The 20633-nt window shown below is 38.7% G+C and overlaps 1 protein-coding gene and 1 long non-coding RNA gene across 11 annotated transcripts in view; one reads left to right on the top strand and one right to left on the bottom strand.

Moving 5' to 3' along the window:
• The window catches only part of LOC110361364 (uncharacterized), a 70621-nt gene extending 64851 nt beyond the window's left edge, over window positions 1-5770 (bottom strand). For all 9 annotated transcript variants that reach the window (XR_010472760.1, XR_010472759.1, XR_010472761.1 and 6 more), the window contains exons 1-3: window positions 5631-5770; window positions 3507-3617; window positions 623-674 (exon numbers count right to left, since the gene is read on the bottom strand). This is a non-coding gene — a long non-coding RNA (uncharacterized LOC110361364). The remainder of the gene's footprint in view (window positions 1-622; window positions 675-3506; window positions 3618-5630) is intronic.
• Window positions 5771-5850: 80 nt separating this feature from the next.
• Window positions 5851-16835, top strand: DLK1 (delta like non-canonical Notch ligand 1). Of its 2 annotated transcripts, XM_065063467.1 has the most exons (5): window positions 5851-6208; window positions 7097-7160; window positions 7593-7723; window positions 12172-12313; window positions 15340-16835. In XM_065063467.1, exons 1-5 carry the CDS (start codon window positions 6139-6141, stop codon window positions 16079-16081), a joined length of 1149 nt encoding a protein of 382 aa, XP_064919539.1. In that variant the 5' UTR covers window positions 5851-6138; the 3' UTR covers window positions 16082-16835. The 2 variants fall into 2 exon arrangements, with proteins under 2 accessions (XP_064919539.1, XP_064919540.1); XM_065063468.1 differs by lacking the exons at window positions 7097-7160; window positions 7593-7723 and having other exon boundaries at window positions 5917-6208.
• The last annotated feature ends 3798 nt before the right edge of the window (window positions 16836-20633 follow it).

Here is a 20633-nt window from a genome sequence, read left to right as displayed (position 1 = left end):
GCCTTCCAACCCAAACCATTCTATGATTCCATAATTCTATGATTCTACCTCTCTTTTTTTGAACTAATAACTGATATTTAAAACAAAAAAAATCCTTCATGCATTTGTTTTTTCTGTTATATACTTTCCCTGTGTCTGTTTCTTTTCCTGTTCACGATCCATATATAGATATCATATAGAGATATGTATTATAAAGATCATATAGAAGTAGATTCTAAACACACACAGAAATACACGATAATGCTTCCTCTTTCTGCATTATCCATATATGGAGAATTCTCAAAAAAAAAAGTTGTTCAATGTTGAGTTTGCCCCCTCTCAGACATTTAATATTTAGGGATTCACTATCATTTCAAACTTCATTCTTTATGAATAACCCTTTCAGCCAGAATACAGAATAATTTATTCTGCTGATCCAGAAAACCATAAGAACATAGTGCCTTAATAGACAGTTTCTCCCTCTCTTACTTTTTCTCCTGTATACACACAAGAAGCTCCTGCCCTGAAATGAATTCTCAAATCTAGTTTTGTTTTATACAGGTAGTAAAATTACTTTACTAGCCTCAGGAATGTACTTAATAGATATATATCACTAACATGATAACAAAAATGTTCTGCTTACTGGCCGACTATTGAGAATCCAGGTGCATATTCACTGCGCCAAATCTTTCACACTGCAGGAAAATAAAACATATTAAGGAGGTGTGAATTACAAACCGAACATTATCTTCATCTCCAAGCGAGTAAAGCATGTTGGATATGCTGGATTTATTATGATACAAAGTTCTTGGCTTTTGTTAACTTCTGTCAGACTGTCAAGCATCTTTTAAAAATTCTGAGGATTCAGGGTTTTTTTAACATCAGTTTGCAAAGGAATTACTTCCTGACTGAAAGATCTTGCATGGCCATGAATTATGGCTTTGAAAGAGACATCTTGGATAATGTAATCCAAACACCTGCTTCAAGTAATGATGGTTTTATATCACCCTTCCCATAAGTGTATTTAACCTCTCTTTAAAGACATCCAGTTATTTTGCCTTTACTCTGGTGGCATATTATCAAACTGTCTGATTAACCTCAGTGTTGAAGAAAATGCCTGTATATCCAGGCTGAATTAATCTTTCTTCCAACTAAATTTCTGAGTGCTACTTTTGCACACTACAAATATTCACACTTCTGTATTTCCTGTTTTCAGACATTATGATGGATATATTTCTAGCATTTCTCTCTCTTTAGACTAAAAAAGTCTTTCCATGATTCTCACACTGTCTTTTAATGAGCTTGTCTACATCATTCTGTACTTCAAGTACAGACAGCCTGGTAGTATATAAAATGATAATGATACCCTCCCAGCTCTTTGAAAAATAACTTTGCTTATATTTCTTTAAATACCGCATATTATTTTCATAACATCTTCAGATAAGTTATCATTTTATTTTGCATTAGTGACAGAATCATACTCCTTAAATATATTTTATTTTACTTTATTCTTGTGCTACAAATTTCTCCTCCAGTTTCTCACCTTTTGTGCTGTGAAGAGCAGAATGGAAAAATATCTACTAGAAGAATAAGGATTTTCGTTGTTGTCTTGATTTGCTTTTTATGTAGTAGTTTCTCAGTGATGCATTTTAATTGCTAGGTGCATGCCTCTATCAGTGGAATAACTTTGAATGTAGAATTTTGCTGAATATTTCAAATTTCTACATTCAGGGCTTTTTCTTGACCATATTGAAGAAGGGTTTGACTATGACCTCAGGAATGGTAAAATCTCTGACTTACCTAACATTGGCCTTAGAGGAATATTGCATTCATTTTTTGGATCAAGGTTGTTACAGTCAAGGGAAAGCTGCCCTAGTGATGAAAGTTTTGCCTCAGTCTTCAGAGTGGCCAAGATTTCATGTAATGTATTTTATGAAACAGCCGGCAGAATTCTCTGTGCTGTAGTAACTGGGTGATAAATAGCACTGAGCTAGTGCTCAGTCAATAGTTAGAGAGGGAGGTTATGAGAATTTTCAGTGCTGGGCAAGGGAATGGGTTTGGTTTTAACTCCTGTAAAGTATTGCTGTACATTTTAGCTTTACACACTCTGGCTACTGTTCCAATGGGAGAAAATTACCATGACAAAAAAAAAAAAAAAAAAGAAGTATTTTGGCAGTCTCTAGCCAACTGTTGATAGCTGCCATTTCCATGTGTAGTGAAAACTGTTCTGTGCAGAAAAACTTTCTTGTTTATGTGTCCTAATACAGAAGGTGCTGGATGAGACCCCAGTCTCCCCACTGAAATCTATACATATTCACCTGTTGCCTTCTGTGAGCGCAGAAACAGGGTCTTGAAGTGGGTACAATGACAACAGAAATAATTTCATATTTTCCTGCCAGTCATCTCACTGAAACGCCAGAAGTAAGGCTGGCATGAGAGGAGAAATGCAACTGTGCAGCTGGGACACAACAAGGAGGTTAGGAGAAAAGGGAAGAGAGGGTGCTCTAGTCAACGCCAATAAGCTTGTAGACTGGCTCAGCCCATCTTGTCCAGTCACACATGAGGACGGAACAGTCTAACATAGAGTTTAAAATAGTTCCTTAAGACTCCAGGTGCATTTGATGAGCTTTTTCTAACAAACAACTTTACTCAGAGAATACAGTATGGAGTACAAACTCATAAACCCAGCTAACAGACCCTAGAACTTTGTGCCTATGTATAGCCATGGCTGATGAAATACCTTCAAGAGATTAAGGAAAAACCTTTCCACTGATAATGTTACAGTTTTTGATACTTTCTTTCACAAAGTATTGCTGCTTTGCCAGGGAGATGGCACTGCCCTGCAGTTGATCTTTTTTTCTTTGTCTGTGCAATTTGTATAAGGATAGGACAAATTAATCACAGTTATCTCTCCCTCTTATGTGGTGTCTCACATATGGTTTCTACGTGACACTGCTGTTAGCTTTAGATTTTAGCTACCAGGAGTTTGCGGGGACATTTGGGAGCTGTTATATTAATGACTTACTTTGTGTTTCTTGTCACTGATGCAGATTCTCCATCTCCAGATTCTTGCAACAGTGAAATAAAAATTCAATTGAACTTCTCTCTAGTCAAAAGGTGTTATATTAGTAGGCAAACAGACACTTAGAAGTACTAACACTCCTATCCAGGACAGAACTTCAAGGATTCCTTGCTGTTTCTGGATTTCAGATTTTGCAAAGTTGTTTGCACAGTGCTGACCAGAAGGTTGAAGCACCTTGTTTCTATGTTCAGTGTAAAAAAGGAAGTTCTTAGCAAGCTTAAATTCTCAATCTCAGTCTGCTTTTTCCAGTAGCTCAGCCCTTGAACATGTTCGTTATTCCTGTCTAAGAATGCAGGCTGGTTGTGTGTCATTTTCCTGGAAAAAAATGAAATAATGGTATCTCAGTTTCTGGAGAAGGACCTAAGATTTTTCTCTGGATTCAGTTGTTGCAGTCAGCGTCTTTGATGGCCTGATGCTTCTTATTCCTGCAACAATCTGTACTCACCACTCAAGTATTTTTAGATGAAGGAGTACAATCAATAACACCTTGAGTGATCTCCATACACAGGCAAAGATTACATGAGGTTCTTTACTTTCCAGTTTGTAAAGCAAAGATCTACAAAAAAAAAAAAAAAAAGAGAGAGATTTGGAGAGTGTTTTTGGCAGCAAGCGAGCTAAGTAAAAAAGATTTGCAGTTTGGTTTGCTCAGGTGGAAGGAGAGAAGAGAGAATTAATCTGGATTTACAGAATGCTGTGGTTTCTGTTTTGATATTATTTTTGGATCAGTATTCAAGCAGATTCTCTTTCAACAGATTCTGGCTATGTTGGATAGACTCCACCCTAACAAAAAGGATTCTGACCTCTCAGAAATAAAATTAACATATATTTTAAGATAACTTTTGAAGTAAGTAGAAAATATGGAAAAATAGAGATTTGTCCTAATTTCAGCAAACCAAGAGGTACCCCTGAGACACAGAAAAGTAAAAAGTAGAGTAGTTCTAAAAAAAAAAAAATTGCCTCTCAATGTACCTAGGTAAAAATACAAAAAGCCTGAAAAGCAAGCAAGGAAAAGAGTACAAAAACCAAAGAACAAGATTTTCCTAATGATTTTTTCTTAAGATATCCATTTTGGACAATACACCTGATGTTCAGTAGTTAACTCAGAAAATAGAATAACCATGTAATCATATGTCAGAGTATATATTTACAATGCAAATTAGATCAGATAATTTGACAGTGATGAGTGTACAGATGAAACCTATGAATTTTATAAACTGTCTAATCTTACAGTCTGAAGATAAAAGAATACAAGGAGAAAATTCTGCCAGCTGTTTAGGACAGAAGGCAGAAAGATTAAAGCTTTACTTTGACCAGTTGCTGAAGCTAGTATAGGAATATCTGAAATCACATTACATTTGTAGGCTTTTTAACTACCCAGGTTATCTCTTGGTCCAAAAAAACAACCAACAAACCAGCCAACCAACCAACCAACCAACCCAAGCTCTAACATAAAAAGACTTCTACATCATCAAGCAGAAAACTTACGACCTAAAGGAGGAATGAACAACCCTGGACTTATGACAACCTGAGTGTAAAAAAATAACTAGGAAAGTCAGAATAAAAGCGAAGTGAACAGACTGAAAAGGAACTGTTGATATTTATCCTAGAAAGGCACAGATTCACAGAAGAGCAGAGGAAAGGATTAAGCAGTCATCATTACCACTCCACATTTTCACTTCTCTAGAGTGTCATTCATGATGCCCCAGCAAGGCTTGGTCTGCTGAGCTATAGCGAAAGATGTAGCAGCAAAGTAATCTTTTCAAAACCATAAGTAACATTTCAGTAATAAAAGGAAAGCAAGACAAGCAGAAAAGGCATAGAGACACAATCTGTGTCCATAGAGTCAGATAGGCACAACTTATTTCAGCTACCAAAACTTTTGGAGAGCTTTGAAGCAGCAGTGTCTGCCTCCTTCACCTTATTCCTAAATTTTGTCTTTTAAAACACCCCTCTACTCTTCTTTTCTCTGTCTTTAACTTTCCCCAGTCTTGGTTAAAACTAAAAGTCACCATTAAGAGATAGAAGTTTTTTCATCCCACATGTCATCATTGTCTTCAAGTACAAGTAAATGGGCTATCTGAAGGTAATGTGTGCTTTACAGTGTGTAAATTTTCAGGCAGGTAATCTTGAATTAGCCCATTGTAATTCTAGGGAAAAAGCAGATGGTTGTAGGTTTGTTACCATATTACAGGGATCTCTAGTTGCTTCACATAAATGCAAATTGGTAAATGAGGTCTGGTGGAAGAAAGCACTACATCAGCAAGCAGAAGAAAACAGGTCCCTCAGGAATCCTAAAACTCAGACATAACTTCCTGAAAAGAACAAAACAACGAACAAGAAACAATACAAAGAATAAGAAATAGCCAGTCTATTTCCACAAGGGACAGCTCAAAGGAAGAATAAAAAGATAGAAAATAGGAAAGAGCAGTCACAGAATAAACACAGTATATAAATTGCCTTGTGGTGGAAGTAAGGTTTCTTCATGATCAGTGTACGAAAGACTACAAAAGTAGCGTTTGGGGTGTTTGGTTATTTAACTCTTTAGCCTCAGAAACATAAAATGTTTTACCTTCCTTTTGCTGGGGTCTTTGCTGAAAAAGTTGGAGCTCTGATGAGAATGACTATGAAGAGAAGTCTTCAGATTTCTGAAGACAAACCTCAGATTAGATCTCCATTGACAGTCAGAATAAGTTTGAACGAGATAAGAGGCGTGCTTAACACTCCCCCACCAGACCTCCCTTCTCCCGCGCCCTTACAGAATTCCTCTCCTTGCCCGCACTCTCCGGGGTGCGCAAGATGCCCGGCTCCTCCCTCCGCTCCCGCGCAGGGGAGCGGGCATAGGGCGGCAGAGTCAGACACGGGCTGCCTCGCCCCCTGGGCAGATCCTCTGCCCGCGGGTGGAGGGCCGGGGGCCGGGAGGAGGCGGGCAGTCCTCCCTTCCCTCCTGTCCCTCCTTCCTCTCTCCCCTTCGCTCCGGAGCCCGGAGGCGCTGCGGGCGGGGGATACCACCTTCCCTCCGCCGAACTCCCCGCGTGGTGGCGCGGAGCAGCGCGGTGCAGTGCGGAGCGGTCCCGGCCATGGGGCTGCGCGCCGCAGGGCTCATCGGCTGCTGCTGCCTGCTGCCCATCGTCCTTCCCGCAGCCCCAGGTAAGGCTGACGGCGGGAAGCGCTGGAGGGGGGCGGCGGGAGTGGGGCGAGCAGCGGACACTCGGCGTTTGCCGCGGGGAGCGGAGCAGAGAGGGGAGGCGAGTTGGGAAAGTTTGGGGAGTTTGGCGGGGCAGGGGGGAGAGCGGCGGAGGGACCCCTGCAGACCCCTGGGGACAGAGCCGCCCTGGCTCCGGCCAAGATGCTGGTGGTCTTGAGGGAGCTTTTCCTTTGCATCCGACTGAGCGCATTTCTTGTGTCACTTGCGTGGGATGTCAGTAGCTAGTGGTGCCGTTTCAGAGGAGCATTGCGTAGTGCGCTTCATGCAAATACTTAAACAAACAAACAAAAATTATCTGAGAGTTCTTGTCCTTATGTTATTCATGCATGATGTAATGAAAATGGTGATTTTATTATTATTATTTCATCCGACCTAGGGTTGAAATGAATTGAACACTTCTACTGCAAGTAGTTTTAAATGGACTTTTTTTTTTTTCTGACTACAGGCACTTTTTTGTTTCAAGTAGTTCTAAAACAATGCAGTTGGAGTAGTATGTTGTGAAATTACATACATGGATCTCTTCCAAAATTTCCCTAGTAGCTTATAGTGATGTTACATACACATTGCGTATGCTAAAGTGGCATAGCTTGTACTCTTTCGTAATTAATTCTTTATGTCATTTCACTTACTCTATAGTAACACTCTGTTTACATGCTCCAGATGAAGTTAATCTAAAATTTTATGTTGCAAAAACATATATTTGAAAAAAAAAAAATCAGAAAATAACGCAGTCTGGGTTATTCATAAACATCAGTCATGTGTAGGACATGATATGATATTTTTCTGAGTGACAATTTTTCTGGCTTGATGTTATAAATCTCTTCTTCCAGGCATAAACTGTAGAACTGGCTGCCACCCAGAGAATGGATTTTGTGAATTTCCCAGTGAATGCAGGTAAAAAGATGTCAGACAGGGCTATTAGCACAGGAACAGACAGCTTCAATAAGTCCATGTAAAATAAGCAAAAGCTGAAATGATTTGCCCTCTGCAAACATAGAACTGTAATGAAACAGCACTCTGTTAGAATACAATAACTGGAATCAAAGAGCATAGACATCTAGGTGCCTTTTTAGTCTACTTTTCCCAGTAAGAAGACTTTACATTGATTATCATTTATTTCCTTTTTTCTCACTGAATGAAATGGTTTTCTACACATAAACTGCTTCTAATATCCCAGAAGCATTGATGATATCTTTGTTCAAATGTGCTGCAGAGTCCAATTTTGTATCCAAAGTTTATTTATTGTGTCTGAAAAGGGGGAACATCCTTGTAATTATGTTCATTAAAAATAAACTATGCCTCTATCTTGTCTTTTGTCTCTTTCAGGTGTCAACCTGGTTGGCAGGGTGCTCTTTGTAATCAGTGTGTTCCTTTCCCTGGGTGTTTGCATGGCAGCTGCACCAAACCCTGGCAGTGCATCTGTGAGGAGGGCTGGGTTGGCAGCCTCTGTGACATAGGTTTGCACATCCTTTCCTTTCTTTGGGCAAGTGAGATGAAACAGCCCCATCTGGTGCTGGAAACATGCAAAAGTCCTTCTGGATAACTAATTCTAGAAGATTTTAATGCTAGTGCCAGACAATAAAGGGATTCTGGGCAGCGGCGTATAAGCCTGGAACTTTTATGGTAATTTAGGCCCAAGCATGGTGTCTTTCGTGACTGGGCATATGTGTGAGCAAAGTGTAAAGTCAGCATTCTATTTTGAACACTGATTATCAGGGACAATGCCAAGAAGTAACTGCTCTCTTGTTCTCATATAAGACCTTTCTATAAAAATACCAGTTGTCTTGTATATATAAAATTTGAAAGATTTACCTAGGACATTATATATATATATATATTTTTTTTTTTAATATTTATATATATACATATATATGCTACTTCCTTGATATTTTTTTAAAAGAAAAGCATTGTGCTTATTTCTTTCTTTACTTAACCCAGCACCAATTCAGTGGAGGAGCGTTAGTATGACTGAGAAAAAGATCCGGCTGGACAGACTGCCACTTCCCTCTCAGGTCTGAGGGGTAAGCACAGCTCCCTTGCCAGTCAGAATGCGCCAGCTTAGCATAAACAAGCTGAAGAACTGGCCTTTGCTGAGCTGGTTTATTTTGGCTGACACAGTCAATGTTCAGTCAAACAGATCTGGTGGCACTGAAACTGCATGATCATCCAGGAATGTGTGCATGTTCAGCACACATAGCTACAGCTGGAAGAGGACAGGTGTCCGGGGCTTCATTCACTTTTCATGTCTGTCAGGCTGTTGTTGTTACACAGTTCATAATTTATGGAGCATGCCTATGTTCTGCCAATGAATACTCAAAACAGTGATTAATGATGACACAGTTTGAACTGGATAAAATTTACAAGATGACTGAAAGACTCAGGTAGTTCACATCCTCCAGTGACATCGAGATTGGCGCAAGGTACTCAGGTGGTCATTTAGCTTCTCGTCAGGTTTTTCAGCCCATACTCACTCACCAGCTGCACACATAAGCATAGAAAGGCTTCTTAATTTAAAGCTAGTCCTGGCATATTTGCAGGAACTGTGGTAGCAATGGTGCAGATGTGATTAGAAGCTCTCAGAGATGTCATTCTGGGCACCTCTCACAGATGTGTTTGTACCTGAAACAGCCACCTAGATTCTAATTACAGTTATAGAGGAGGAATGGGTCCCTTTGTTGTCTGTCATCTACAGTCATAGATTTCTAAAACTAGACAGAGCAACCCCCCACTGCCACCTTAGGAGGCTCAGTTCTGTTTCTTGTCAATGACTCCAAAGGACCAGATTTTTAAAGACACCATCTTCACACCCAAAGATTCCTGTAAATTTTTCAAGCTGGGCATACTTTTAAAAGCCTAGCTGAAATTCTAAGTGCTAATATATTTCTACAATTATGAGCCTTGCAATGTTTGCCTCTTGCAATTGGTACTTACGATGCAAAATTATGCTTTGGAAATTGTATACATATCTTTATGGAAAAATATCATTTTAATATAAATTCATTAAGATAATTCTATAATTAAAAAGGTATCCCTTGCCTAAGTTCAGATACTATTATTTCTCTCAACACTTAAAATAATCTCAGAGTCTTATTTGCCAATTTGACTCTAGATCCTCATGAAGAGCTGTCAAGAATATTCAGCCAAAAAGAAATAACCATATTTTTATCTGCAAGCACATGTTATGTTGAAAGGCTTTCATCTCAGTGGATTTACCTACAATAAATGTGTTGTTTTGCCACAAAGGATCAGCAGAAGGATCCTCCTTTTCTTGCTACTGGAAGGATGCTGAAGATTGTTATCCTGACTCAATAAAGCACTGAAAACTCAAATGGGTTAATTGCTCAGCCACCAATCTCATTATCCTCAGCCAAAAAGTTGGTGTCAGTTCCCTGGCTGTATAAAGTCAATACAGACTGCTATAGCTTATTAACAGGTACCACTAAATGAAACTTGATTAAATTAGGAAAAAGGAAAAGTTTTGAAGACTCCTGCACTTTTGGGGTTCACTGTCATTTAAACATAACTCTTTTAAATGTGGAAATACAAACCCACCAATTTCTTACAATAAAGTACCAGACTCCTTCTCTCTCTCTTCTAATACAAAACGTTTGTATCTGATGAGAGCAGGTCACAGTTATATTTTTCACATGCATATCACGTAGTGCCATTTTTTAGCTAATGGAGACAATTTTTACCTTCAGATAAGATAAAGCATGCAAGAAAGCTACATTGTTGCTTCTGTGGAGATTGATGAATGGTCATGAGTACACAGTTTCGGCATTCTCTTGAAATTCTTCCTTTTTGCTGCTACAGAAAGTGCAATATTTGCCAGGGAATTTCTAGCATAGCCACTATTTTAATGTTATCAAATGCCAATGCACAAGGATGGTAAAATTGAGAATGGAAAACTGTGTGAGGGTCTGAAGTTCATTTATCCCCTACCATAAACACCTGAAATATTTGTAAAATATAGAGATAGTCTCAGTAGCTTATTTCCTTGCTAGTTGTGAGAGGAAAAAAGGATAATTTGGACTGGTGGTGATGCCTCTTTTTCTGTTTTCTAGGAAAGTTAGTCTTCTTGCCTTGGATCATGGAAGTTTTAGATCACCAAGTGATTTGCTAATGCATCTGAATGTGTAGCTGTTGTTTTTACTATGGGTGGTCTTGTCCTCTGTTTGGGTCAAGTATGGCCTTCCCAGTAATTTATAGGCATGCAGATTATAGGCTGGGCTTAATCCACTGTAATGTACCTGTCACTTGACTGTTTTGCCAAGGCATGTGTCGGGAAGCTGTCATCAGGGTACAGGGGGAGCCCCTTATGCCTGTGCTGGGTGTGCGTGAGGCAGGGTCTAGAAATTCTGCTGTGACATAAAGTAGTACTGAGTGTGCCTTCCTCACAGAAATACTCAGCGATTGCTTCACATACTGACGCATGGCAACTTAGTTTTATACAAATATTAATTAATTTATTGGTAATTTATTGAGGCCATTCATAATATGTGTCAATGTACCTTCCTCTTTTTGAATTCTCCTCTTAGACTCAGATATCACTTGAAGCAAGTAAAATGGTTGTTGGAGATTTTAGAGATCAACTGGAGAAAAAATTTAAAATGGGCTATTTGGGGCTACTTATTTATTTATGTTTTAAAATGACATGTTCCAATAAGCTTTTAAGTTTTGCTTTAAAATTAAATCCCTGACATAAATTACCGACAGTAGCATATGTGCATATGTTTGTGTATATACATATATAAATAAGTGTGTGTACATATATATATATGTATATACACAGTTATCCATGTATCTATTTCAGAGTTTCCTTGCTCAGGGGTTCATACTTTAGTAGCTGCCTTTAAAGCCTATGAAAATGAGTGGCAAACAACACTGCTCCAAAAAGCATTCCAGGTTATTTTGGTCGTTGTGAAGAGCGGAGTTTACACTCAAAGTGCATGCAAAGTGGTTGTCTTGCAATGAGAACAGGCTAATACGTTAGAAAATAGAGCCTCTTATCCAGGGAAGATTGTATTTGAAAGCTAAGGCTTTTGAAATGTTTTACTGTGGTTAAAATTTTGCAGTACCTCATGATACCATCTAACTTTCATGTTATGGTGTGGGAAGTAAAATATAAATGCCCTTAAATCCCTTTCCATCTTCTTAGAAAGTGTGCACATGCAGGTTTGAGGCACCAGATAACTTGAAGTCAACACTTCTGTGCAGCTGCTCCATTAGTTGGCTAAAATACGCACTTGTTTGCTTATTTATTTTTAGTTATTTTAAAAATTCAGTAATACTTCGAGTGGGAAATGGCTCAGCTGGAAATTGTAAACAAAATGGGATATGTGACTTTGGGTCCAGACGTCATACAGCTCTCTTCTGGCACAATTGTGCAAGGGTTGGATGCAGCCCAGCCAAAAGATGAAATTTTAAGAAATTTTTGTAACTTGCTGTTATTATGAAATTATTTATTCACAAGCATGTAATGATAGGCTCTCTGGCACAGAGTAGGGAGAATTCCATGTTCCTGACTGCTTTATCATAATTCTGCTCATGGAGAAGCCAAGATTGTGCAAGGATGACTAGACATAGTCCTTTCTCCCCAACTAAAAATTAATTCATAATATTACTGGAACAATTCAAATCTATTTGCAAGTGGGAGCTAGGAAGAGAGAAACAAGCTGAAACTACTTACAATAGTTGAAAAATCTGAACACCATTTTAACAGAGGGAGGAATAAATCAGAATTTATAAAATGCAGGATGAAAGACCATTAAAGTATATTTTATTTATCTTATTTGAAGTATTATATACCATGTCTGTCTTTTTCTCATCAGATTAATTGAGCACAGGGTTTTTTTCTTGTTTGTTTGTTGTTTGTTTTTTTTTTTTTTCTTTAAAAAAAAAACAGATATTCACCCCTGTTCTGCAAAACCCTGTACCAATAATTCAACGTGCATAGAGACTGGTGATGGAGGATATATTTGTCTGTGTGCCCAGGGATTTACAGGAAAAAACTGCCATCTCAAAAAAGGACCCTGCATTATTAATGGGTAAATATTCATTTCTGACATGAATTCAAAAACACACTCCTACTGACTATTGTTCAAAATGTTTTGCTAAGTGGACATATCTCTGTGCTAAAATATACAATGCTTCTGCTGGTTGCTGACATTTTTATCACACTTTACAAGTCTGATCTGTTCATATTGTAAAGATTTACAGATTATAAGCATGGGTTTGTGTGCACAATTTGAGTACTAAAACTGAAAATTTGCAGATTTTTAAGTGGTGAATTTATGCCTTCCTATGATTTTTGTAAACAAACTTGAAAAACTTCCTGGCCCCTGTTCTTATCTGTAGAGAGAGGTGATTGTATATACAAACCATATACAGTAATAAGAACAGTAGCCAAGGCACAAGCTGCACAAAAGCATCTAGTCACCAGCCTGTTATTTTCTTAACTGACATATAATGGTAGGTCCATAGTTTACTGAAGGAGATAATCTCACTTCCAGCAGAACAGAGTGTGGGAGGACATTGCTCTCCATTCTCTAAGAAGGTATGACATCAGGAACAGCATTGGCAGCAGCCTGAGGGACAGGATCCTTCCCCTCTGCTCAGTCCTGACAAGACACAACTGGAGTGCTGGGTCCAGTTCTGGACTTCCCAGTACAAAAAGAACATGGACTTACTGGAGGGAGTCTAGTCAAGGGTCAGGAAGATGATTAAGGGTGGGAACATCTCATGAACAATTTTCCATAATGAAACAACATTCCTGAATCAGCAATTCCTTTTCTCTAGGAAGCTGTGTCTTTTTTCAGGAAAATGAGTAGCAGGTTCTGCGAATCTGCTTTCAGTTCAAAAGGACAGCCACTCCATATCTGCTAACACTTCACAGTCCACCAGAGAGTGCATCTCACATCCTGGAAAGAGACCTCATCATATGATGTCATCTCATTCACACCTCACTTCCTCTCAGTTCCTCTCTAGCTCAGTGGTAATATTAACAATGTTGAGATTATAGAGCATCTCACATCCTGGAAAGAGACCTCATCATATGATGTCATCTCATTCACACCTCACTTCCTCTCAGTTCCTCTCTAGCTCAGTGGTAATATTAACAATGTTGAGATTATTAAGCATTGCCACTGGCTCCTTCGTTAATGTTCACAGATGGAACCAAGACAATTCACAAATCAAAGTGATTGTTCTAGCCTGTTTACAAAATCAGGCAGATGTATCTGCGTTAGTGACATGCATGTGATGTTTTGAAGTTTTGCTCTGAAACAGAGTACTTTCTAAAATGAAAGCAGAGTATTTAGAAAGCAAAAAAGTGGTACGTCCATGCTTCCACAGCTAGCTCTTCATGTACCACACCTTCCTGAACATGTGGTTAAATGCCAAGAATGCAAAGTAACTGGATCCATTCAAGCAGATTAATATCAATACCTTAGTTATTTAAATATATTTAAATTAGGCAAGTACAACTCAGTAATAAATAAAGAATAAATTTTTGAAATTCCTCTAAGTGAATCTGCTTTAAGCAGGTGTGTTGGACTAGGTGATGTCCAGAGGTCCCTTCCAACCCCAACCATTCTGTGATTCTGTGATATTTCCCCTTAGCTGTGTTTTTATTTAAATTGTTTACACTTCTGAGAGCTTCAGAGAAAATTTCACACTTACATTCTCCAGGAATTTCTTCCTGTTTACGTAGAAAATGCTGTAATTCAACCCACCCATGAGAGTTCAAACTTCTACACATTGCTACATCCAAAACAGCTTGTCAGATTTTCCATGGGACCTGTAAAGCTGAGGGTGCTAGACTCTCCAAGAAGGCAATATCCACTCATTTTCTCAAGGTCTGTACAACTACAGCTTCTGTGTTTTGCTTAAAGCAGACACAGTGGCTAGTGATTGTTTCAAAATTCCTTGTTTGCATGATCACCTCAGGTTGTCATGAACAACTAATATGTCAAAGTCCACACCTTTCATTTTCCTGATACTACTTTCAAACTTCCAATTTGTTCTTTTAGTAGCCTCTTTTTTAGCCAACACTTACAATGAAGGACAATACAAGAAGACAGAGCAGTTTATGTGGAAACAGCTAAAAAACAGGCAGATGATTCCTCTAACACAATATTCAGGCTCTGCTGATGGGTGGTCACCAAGTGTTTCAGTCCCCAGTAAAGCCAGAGGTGCTTGGGGTAGTCTCTATCATAGCTGCTCCCAGAGCAATGGGAGTCAAAAGAAACTTGTAAGCTTTGCCAAGTGTTATTGACTTTTATTAATAGAAGGTAAGTTTTAAAAGCTTTGTGCATATATGACAAACTGCCATGAAAGTGTGTTTTGAGATTTGTAAACCTGTGACCCATGGCCCCTTTTCTGGCAACACGGCCAGTTGAAGGACCGAGTCCACTTTTCCTAGCTCCACTGAATTGACACATTTGTGCCTTTCTGTCAATGGGTGGCCCCATCTTCTGGCATTGTACTCAGCAAGGCACAGGTACATTGAAAAGGTGAAAAAAGGTACCTCAGTGCATTTACATCACTTAAAACATAGTACCAGGCTATTAATTAGTCAGTTCTCAAAGGGTTTGCAGAAATACTTGGTTTCCTATGGTCCTGTCATCACATTACAGTATTTGCCAAGGCTGACACTATCGCATTTATATTTTTTTCTTTGCTAATACAATACATAGATTATCTTATGAATAATCATGTGGAAAAGAAAGCCATGCTGCTAGTGTCTTTGTTCAGTCTTGTCTGAATAGTCGCTCAGCTAAATACTTATAAGCATATGAAAGCACTGGGAAGATTAATTTGAATAAATGTTTGAAATAATTTAAAATCCCTTCACAGATTTTCAGTTTGAATTTTAATACTGATGTATTAATCTTGCCCAAAGGGTCGGCAGAAGATACTATAATCTGTATTGACAAAGCTGTTGAATAAGCTCATTCTTGATTCGACTTCATTGACTTAGTGGATTTGCATTTTGAATCGGCTCTTTGAAAGAAAACTACCTCCTTTTATTATATGAAATATTTCCTAATAGCTTCTTTGTTATTTATTCTAGCTCTCCCTGCCAGAATGGAGGAACGTGCATTGATGACAATGGTTTTGCACCACATGCTTCCTGTCTGTGCCCTTCTGGTTTTGCTGGTAACTTCTGTGAAATAGAGAGAGATGACTGTGAATCCAACCCATGTGAAAATGGAGGAACATGTACAGATATTGGTGTAGGTTTCAACTGTTTTTGTCCCCATGGCTATACAGGAAAACTCTGCAGCAGCCATGTCATGCTCTGTGCAAGTGACCCATGTGAGAATGGAGGGACATGTAGTGAACATCCCCAGGGAGGATTCAGATGCATCTGCAAACCACAGTTTGTTGGTGCAACTTGTAAACATCCCAGCCAAAACACAAGCCTTGCTGGAGTGAATATGGAGACAAAGCATACGCAGAATTACAAGCCATCCCCAAAAGCTTTTCACAGATCTGTGCATCATCAACAAGAAATCCTGAAAATAACAATGAAAGAAACAATCCAAAACACAGATCCCTTGCTCAGTAGAAGCCAGGTGATATGTTTTGTTGTACTGGGCTTGCTTACGTGTCTTGTTGTCTTGGGCACAACTGGGATAGTGTTTTTTTCAAAATGTGAAATGTGGCTTGCTAATGCCAAATATAGTCATCTCCTACGCAAGAAAAAGAACTTTTTTCTGAAATCTAACAATGGAGAAAACCTCTCAATTAATATTATCTTCCCAGAGAAGATCAAATTGACAAATTACACTAAGAACTACACTGCCATCTAGGCCCTTGAAAGCTGAGCAGCAACTTGTAACTTTCCTTAGCAATATGTAAAATATCAATAGATTGAACATATTGCCTGTGACTGGCCTCAATATTTGTGGGTACATTTGCTGTAGCTTGCGCTGAGTGATAATGAAAAAATATAATGTATCTGTATTGTTAAGGATTTTTTCATTATCCAAAATAAAAGTTGGTGGTTTTTTTTTTAAAAAAAAGGCATCAAAGAGCAGGGAATGTTAATTTGATTTCTTTTCCAGGCAGCTAATTATTTTTTAATAAAGATAATTTACTACTGGAACTGTATTGCAGCTTTCTTGTCCTGTGCATAGTTTATTTTGAAAATGTGGTAAATGCTGTAAATTATTCAGTAATGCGTGCTTTTTTTTTTTTTTTTTTTTTTTTTTTATAAACAGCAATTAAGGTTATGCTGGTTTATTTATTCATTTGTAAACGTTATGGTACGATGAAGTCCACAACAAGTGTCTCTGCCTAATTCTTCTTCTGCCTGTTGTAAGGACTTTAGAGATTGCAATCAACAGGAGCACATTCACAACATAAATTGTTCTAGCTACATATAAAAATGTTAAAAAGGTATTCAATGTCTTTGGTCATACTTTCTGTAAAGAGACCTGGCAGAGAAGTAAAGGATCTGACTCAGACTTTTCTGTAAGTATTCCTAAAGGAACTCTGCCAAAATAGTATCCTTTATGCCTATGTCACAGGGAGAAATAAAAAGATAAAGTGTGTCACCTGTAAGAGGACAGTTGCTTTTCATTCTTCATTTCTACTTTTTCTCTGTCATATTTCAAGGAGAGGACAAGATTTTTCAAGAAACAAAAGCAGCACTGGCAAACAGGCAAAGACTCAGGAAACCCACAAAATCGTTAGGGGTCTGAGAGCACTTAAAGCCCCTGGGGCCCTCACTCACCCTCTGCCCACAGGGCTTTTGGTCCTGATCTGAGCTGTGCTGTCGGAGTGCTGGTTTCCACCTCAGACCTGTACTGTGGGCAAGCCATCTGCTGGATGGGAACTTTGGACCTGTCCTCCAGCCCTGTCTCCTTTTGCTGCTGACAGGAGCCCATGGATGGACTCTGGAGCTGGTTCATCACTTGCTGTGTCTGGAACTGTTGATAGACCCTATTACCAGCACCAGCTCTGGCAATGTGTTCAGTCTCTGTGAGCCTGTGCTGTTGGTGAGGGCATGTCCCACTCTGTGGCATGACCCTTCTGGGTCTCCCAGCTTCACTTCCTTACTGGGCAGCCTGTGTCTAGCTGGTTTCTTTCAAAATGTAGTGCTTTAAGGTGACCTTAGCTACTGTTAAGTAACAATTTGCTTCCCCAGATACCTAAGATGGGGATATTTAGCAGTGTCTTCTAAGCCGTCTGATGATTATGCTATTCCCAAATCCATCAACAGCTGCTCAAATTGAAAAAAAAAAAAAAAGTCTTAAGGAACAAACAGGTCATCACCCTAAGATTTTTTTCTGTTGACTTTGCTACAAGTATATAGCATGTTTTCTGTATTGCTGATAATATTCACACATATCATAGCATTACAATGAAGTGCAAAGGTTAGAGTTAACAGGAAAAGGGTGTTGAAATTCTACTGTAGATAGTATTGACTAGGTAACAGGATGAACATCTTAAAGCAAGCAGACGGTCCTCCTCAAAATTCTTGTTACGAAGACAAATATTCATCAAACCCAGCGACTTTTTAACCAGCCTTAGTGAAGTTCATTAACTTAGAAATCCAGATGAATGTAAAACCAGGTAAGCAGTGTTGAATTTGAAGCCATGAAACATGAGTCACAAGTGTTTACACATTTCTTTGAAAAAATATATTTTTTAAACCTGTAATTCAGTATTGTGCATTTTAATGTGACCTATTCTGTGATTAAAAGTATGTTAGGACCAATTTGAAGGTAATCAGAAAAACTGAATAACTCCATGAGGTAACTCAAACCGTACGGCTTTGATTCAAAAACAGTTACAACAGTAGCTACCCGCTAGGAATCAGAGATTAAATTCCAGACTTGACTGTTCACCTTAATCCTTCCGTTGGGCTGAAGCTTCATCAGCTCTTGCAGCTTGCTCCGCACCAGGCCAGAGCAAGGCTTTGAGTAACTAAGTTTGTGTTTAAAATATCAAATCCAGAAAATTATATTCATAAACTGTCACATGATTTTCGGCCATGGTGACCTAGTTGGCAGCTCCTCCACCATGGTGTATTTTTTCATCTGTAGGCAGGTGAGCATCTTCGAAGGGAAGGTCACTAGCTCAGCATGGAAAAAAACACAGATTTCAGCTGCCAGCATCCTTCCTGTCATTGGTGGTGTCAGAGAAGCGGCTTAGGAGGCTGCTGTTGTCCTTCCATACTCTCCAAAGGGAAAAAGGTCTTATCTTAAACCTGAAAGGCTGGATAAAACAAGAGCTGTCTTTAACTTCTCCCTTCCAGAAAAGAATTAAACATATGTATGGGAATTTCTGATATCTGTGCTGTTAGTGTAGTGAATATCTCCGAAGCCTGATCGCCATATAAGTGACAGAGAACTAAGAGGATAAGAAAGTTTAAGAAAGCTGTAGTGTTTGTATCAATAGTTTGCAATAGGTCCTGAAAGCAAGAAGTTTAAAACAAGTATTATGCAGGAACATTGACATAAAGGCAAAGAGGAAAAAAAGACCCATTGGTATCACTTCAATTTTATGCTTATTTTACATATTTTTCATTGACAGACAGAGAACGACATATCTATGACACTGTCAGAATACAATGGAAGATTGGCGAGGAGGATTGTAAACATGCTTAAGTGACTTGCGCCTGGGGTGTAGAAAAACACATATATCATACTCGTTGTTTAGACTTGTGTGTTTGACAAGGAGAACCTCTCTGTTTAGATAACATAGGCCTGTGATAGACTATTTTTAATTTAACCATCTTCCTTTGAGCCATTTTAGCTGTATTCCTGCTACATTAACAAAAAAGGTGTTTCACAATGATCAGGTTTTTAGAGACAGGGTGTGAATGGTTTTCTGTTTGTGGGTGGGTTTTTTTGTTTTTACTCTGGGGGAATATTATTTTTCATGGCCATGGTGGGAGAGAGGTCTGGTTGCAGTAGAAGTAGAACATATGAAGTGATAATCATGAAACTCTGGACAAGGATGTCTGAATAGAGAACATGTGCACGACTTTTCTTTTTACTGCCATTCTTGATACCTGTCCATATGCCAATAATATATGCATTGGTTTTGATCAATAAGGATTCTGTTCTGCTCTTCCGGGTTGATAACCTGAGTTCTGTTTTAAAAGAAATATTGAGGTCCAGATGGACCATGGCATTACTACTTTAAATAGATCTTCAGCTTTTGAGGGTGAAGCAATGTTAAGGACCTGGCAGCAGGAATATATACAAACTGTCACTAAAGATAATGGTCCAGATTGCAATACCTGAGTACAATACTTTTCATAATTATGTCCTTCCTTCTCCAAGTTCTCAAATTTGCCTGTGCATTGGCAAAATTAATTTACTATCACAGCCTTAGAGGCAAAACAATTTGCTACAGGGAGAGGACTTTATTTAGTTTGTATCTGGGTGTTTTGGTTGTTTTATTGGGGGGGGTTTGTTTGTGTGATTTTTTTTTTTTTTACTGTTGTTGTTTTGTTGGTTTTTGGTTTTTGTTTTTAATCCAGGGCTTTCCTGGCAGAATTACATGCAAATCCATCCAGAGCACACTAAATTACTGCACACGTACTATGGATGCATTGTTGATTTTCCAAAACACATCTCATTTACTATGCATTTCTTGTGAATGAGCCATGGACAAATCTTGCATTCCTGGATGTCACGCAGCCTAGGAAAATATTCAGTTCAGCCTGGCTTAGGTGAAAGAAGAGTCTTGAGAGAAGACTTTTGTGGTTGTTCAGCCCATATTGGAGCCAGTACTTGAGGCCCATAAAGATGGGCCAACTTTACTGTATCTCTGTGACCATTAAATGAGATTGGCCCAGAAAATGTACTGTGTATTAGATTTTGCTCTTCTAACATCAACTATTATTTTGAACTTTCTTTCTAAATTTCCTGAAGGAAGTGAGGATGTGGTTTTTTAAAACTTCACGAGAGGGGAAACGACTTTATATGAAGGAGAGTACTTCAGTCTCAGACACAAACTGAAAGGTTGCTCTTGCAGAAAACCATTGAATTAATTGATCTTGTTCATTAGCTCTAATGCTCAGAAAAGGACTTTTTTTCCGTCTCACTCCCCTATAGATCCTCAAGGTGGAGGACCTTTCCTGAAGTGCATATCTGAATCAGGGTTCCAGACTTCTGAGTTCATGGGAACACAATGTAACATCTAGTCCTTATCCTTAGCTATCCAAACAAATCTTGCAGGCACAGAGCAACATCCTTATGTTTATGGTCTCTCAAAGGCAAGTTTGAGCAACTTTAAAGAGGCTAAAACATGAAGGTGGTATAATACAAAGAAGAGGGACTAATCCAGGCTTAACTAGGAATTTTTATTAGATCAAAAATGTTTTTATAATGTTTTGCCACATGA

The sequence above is a fragment of the Columba livia genome, chromosome 5, assembly GCF_036013475.1.
Source record: "Columba livia isolate bColLiv1 breed racing homer chromosome 5, bColLiv1.pat.W.v2, whole genome shotgun sequence".
Lineage (NCBI taxonomy): Eukaryota > Metazoa > Chordata > Aves > Columbiformes > Columbidae > Columba > Columba livia.
The sequence above is the reverse complement of the archived record's forward strand: the minus strand, read 5'-3'. Positions and strand labels throughout refer to the sequence as shown.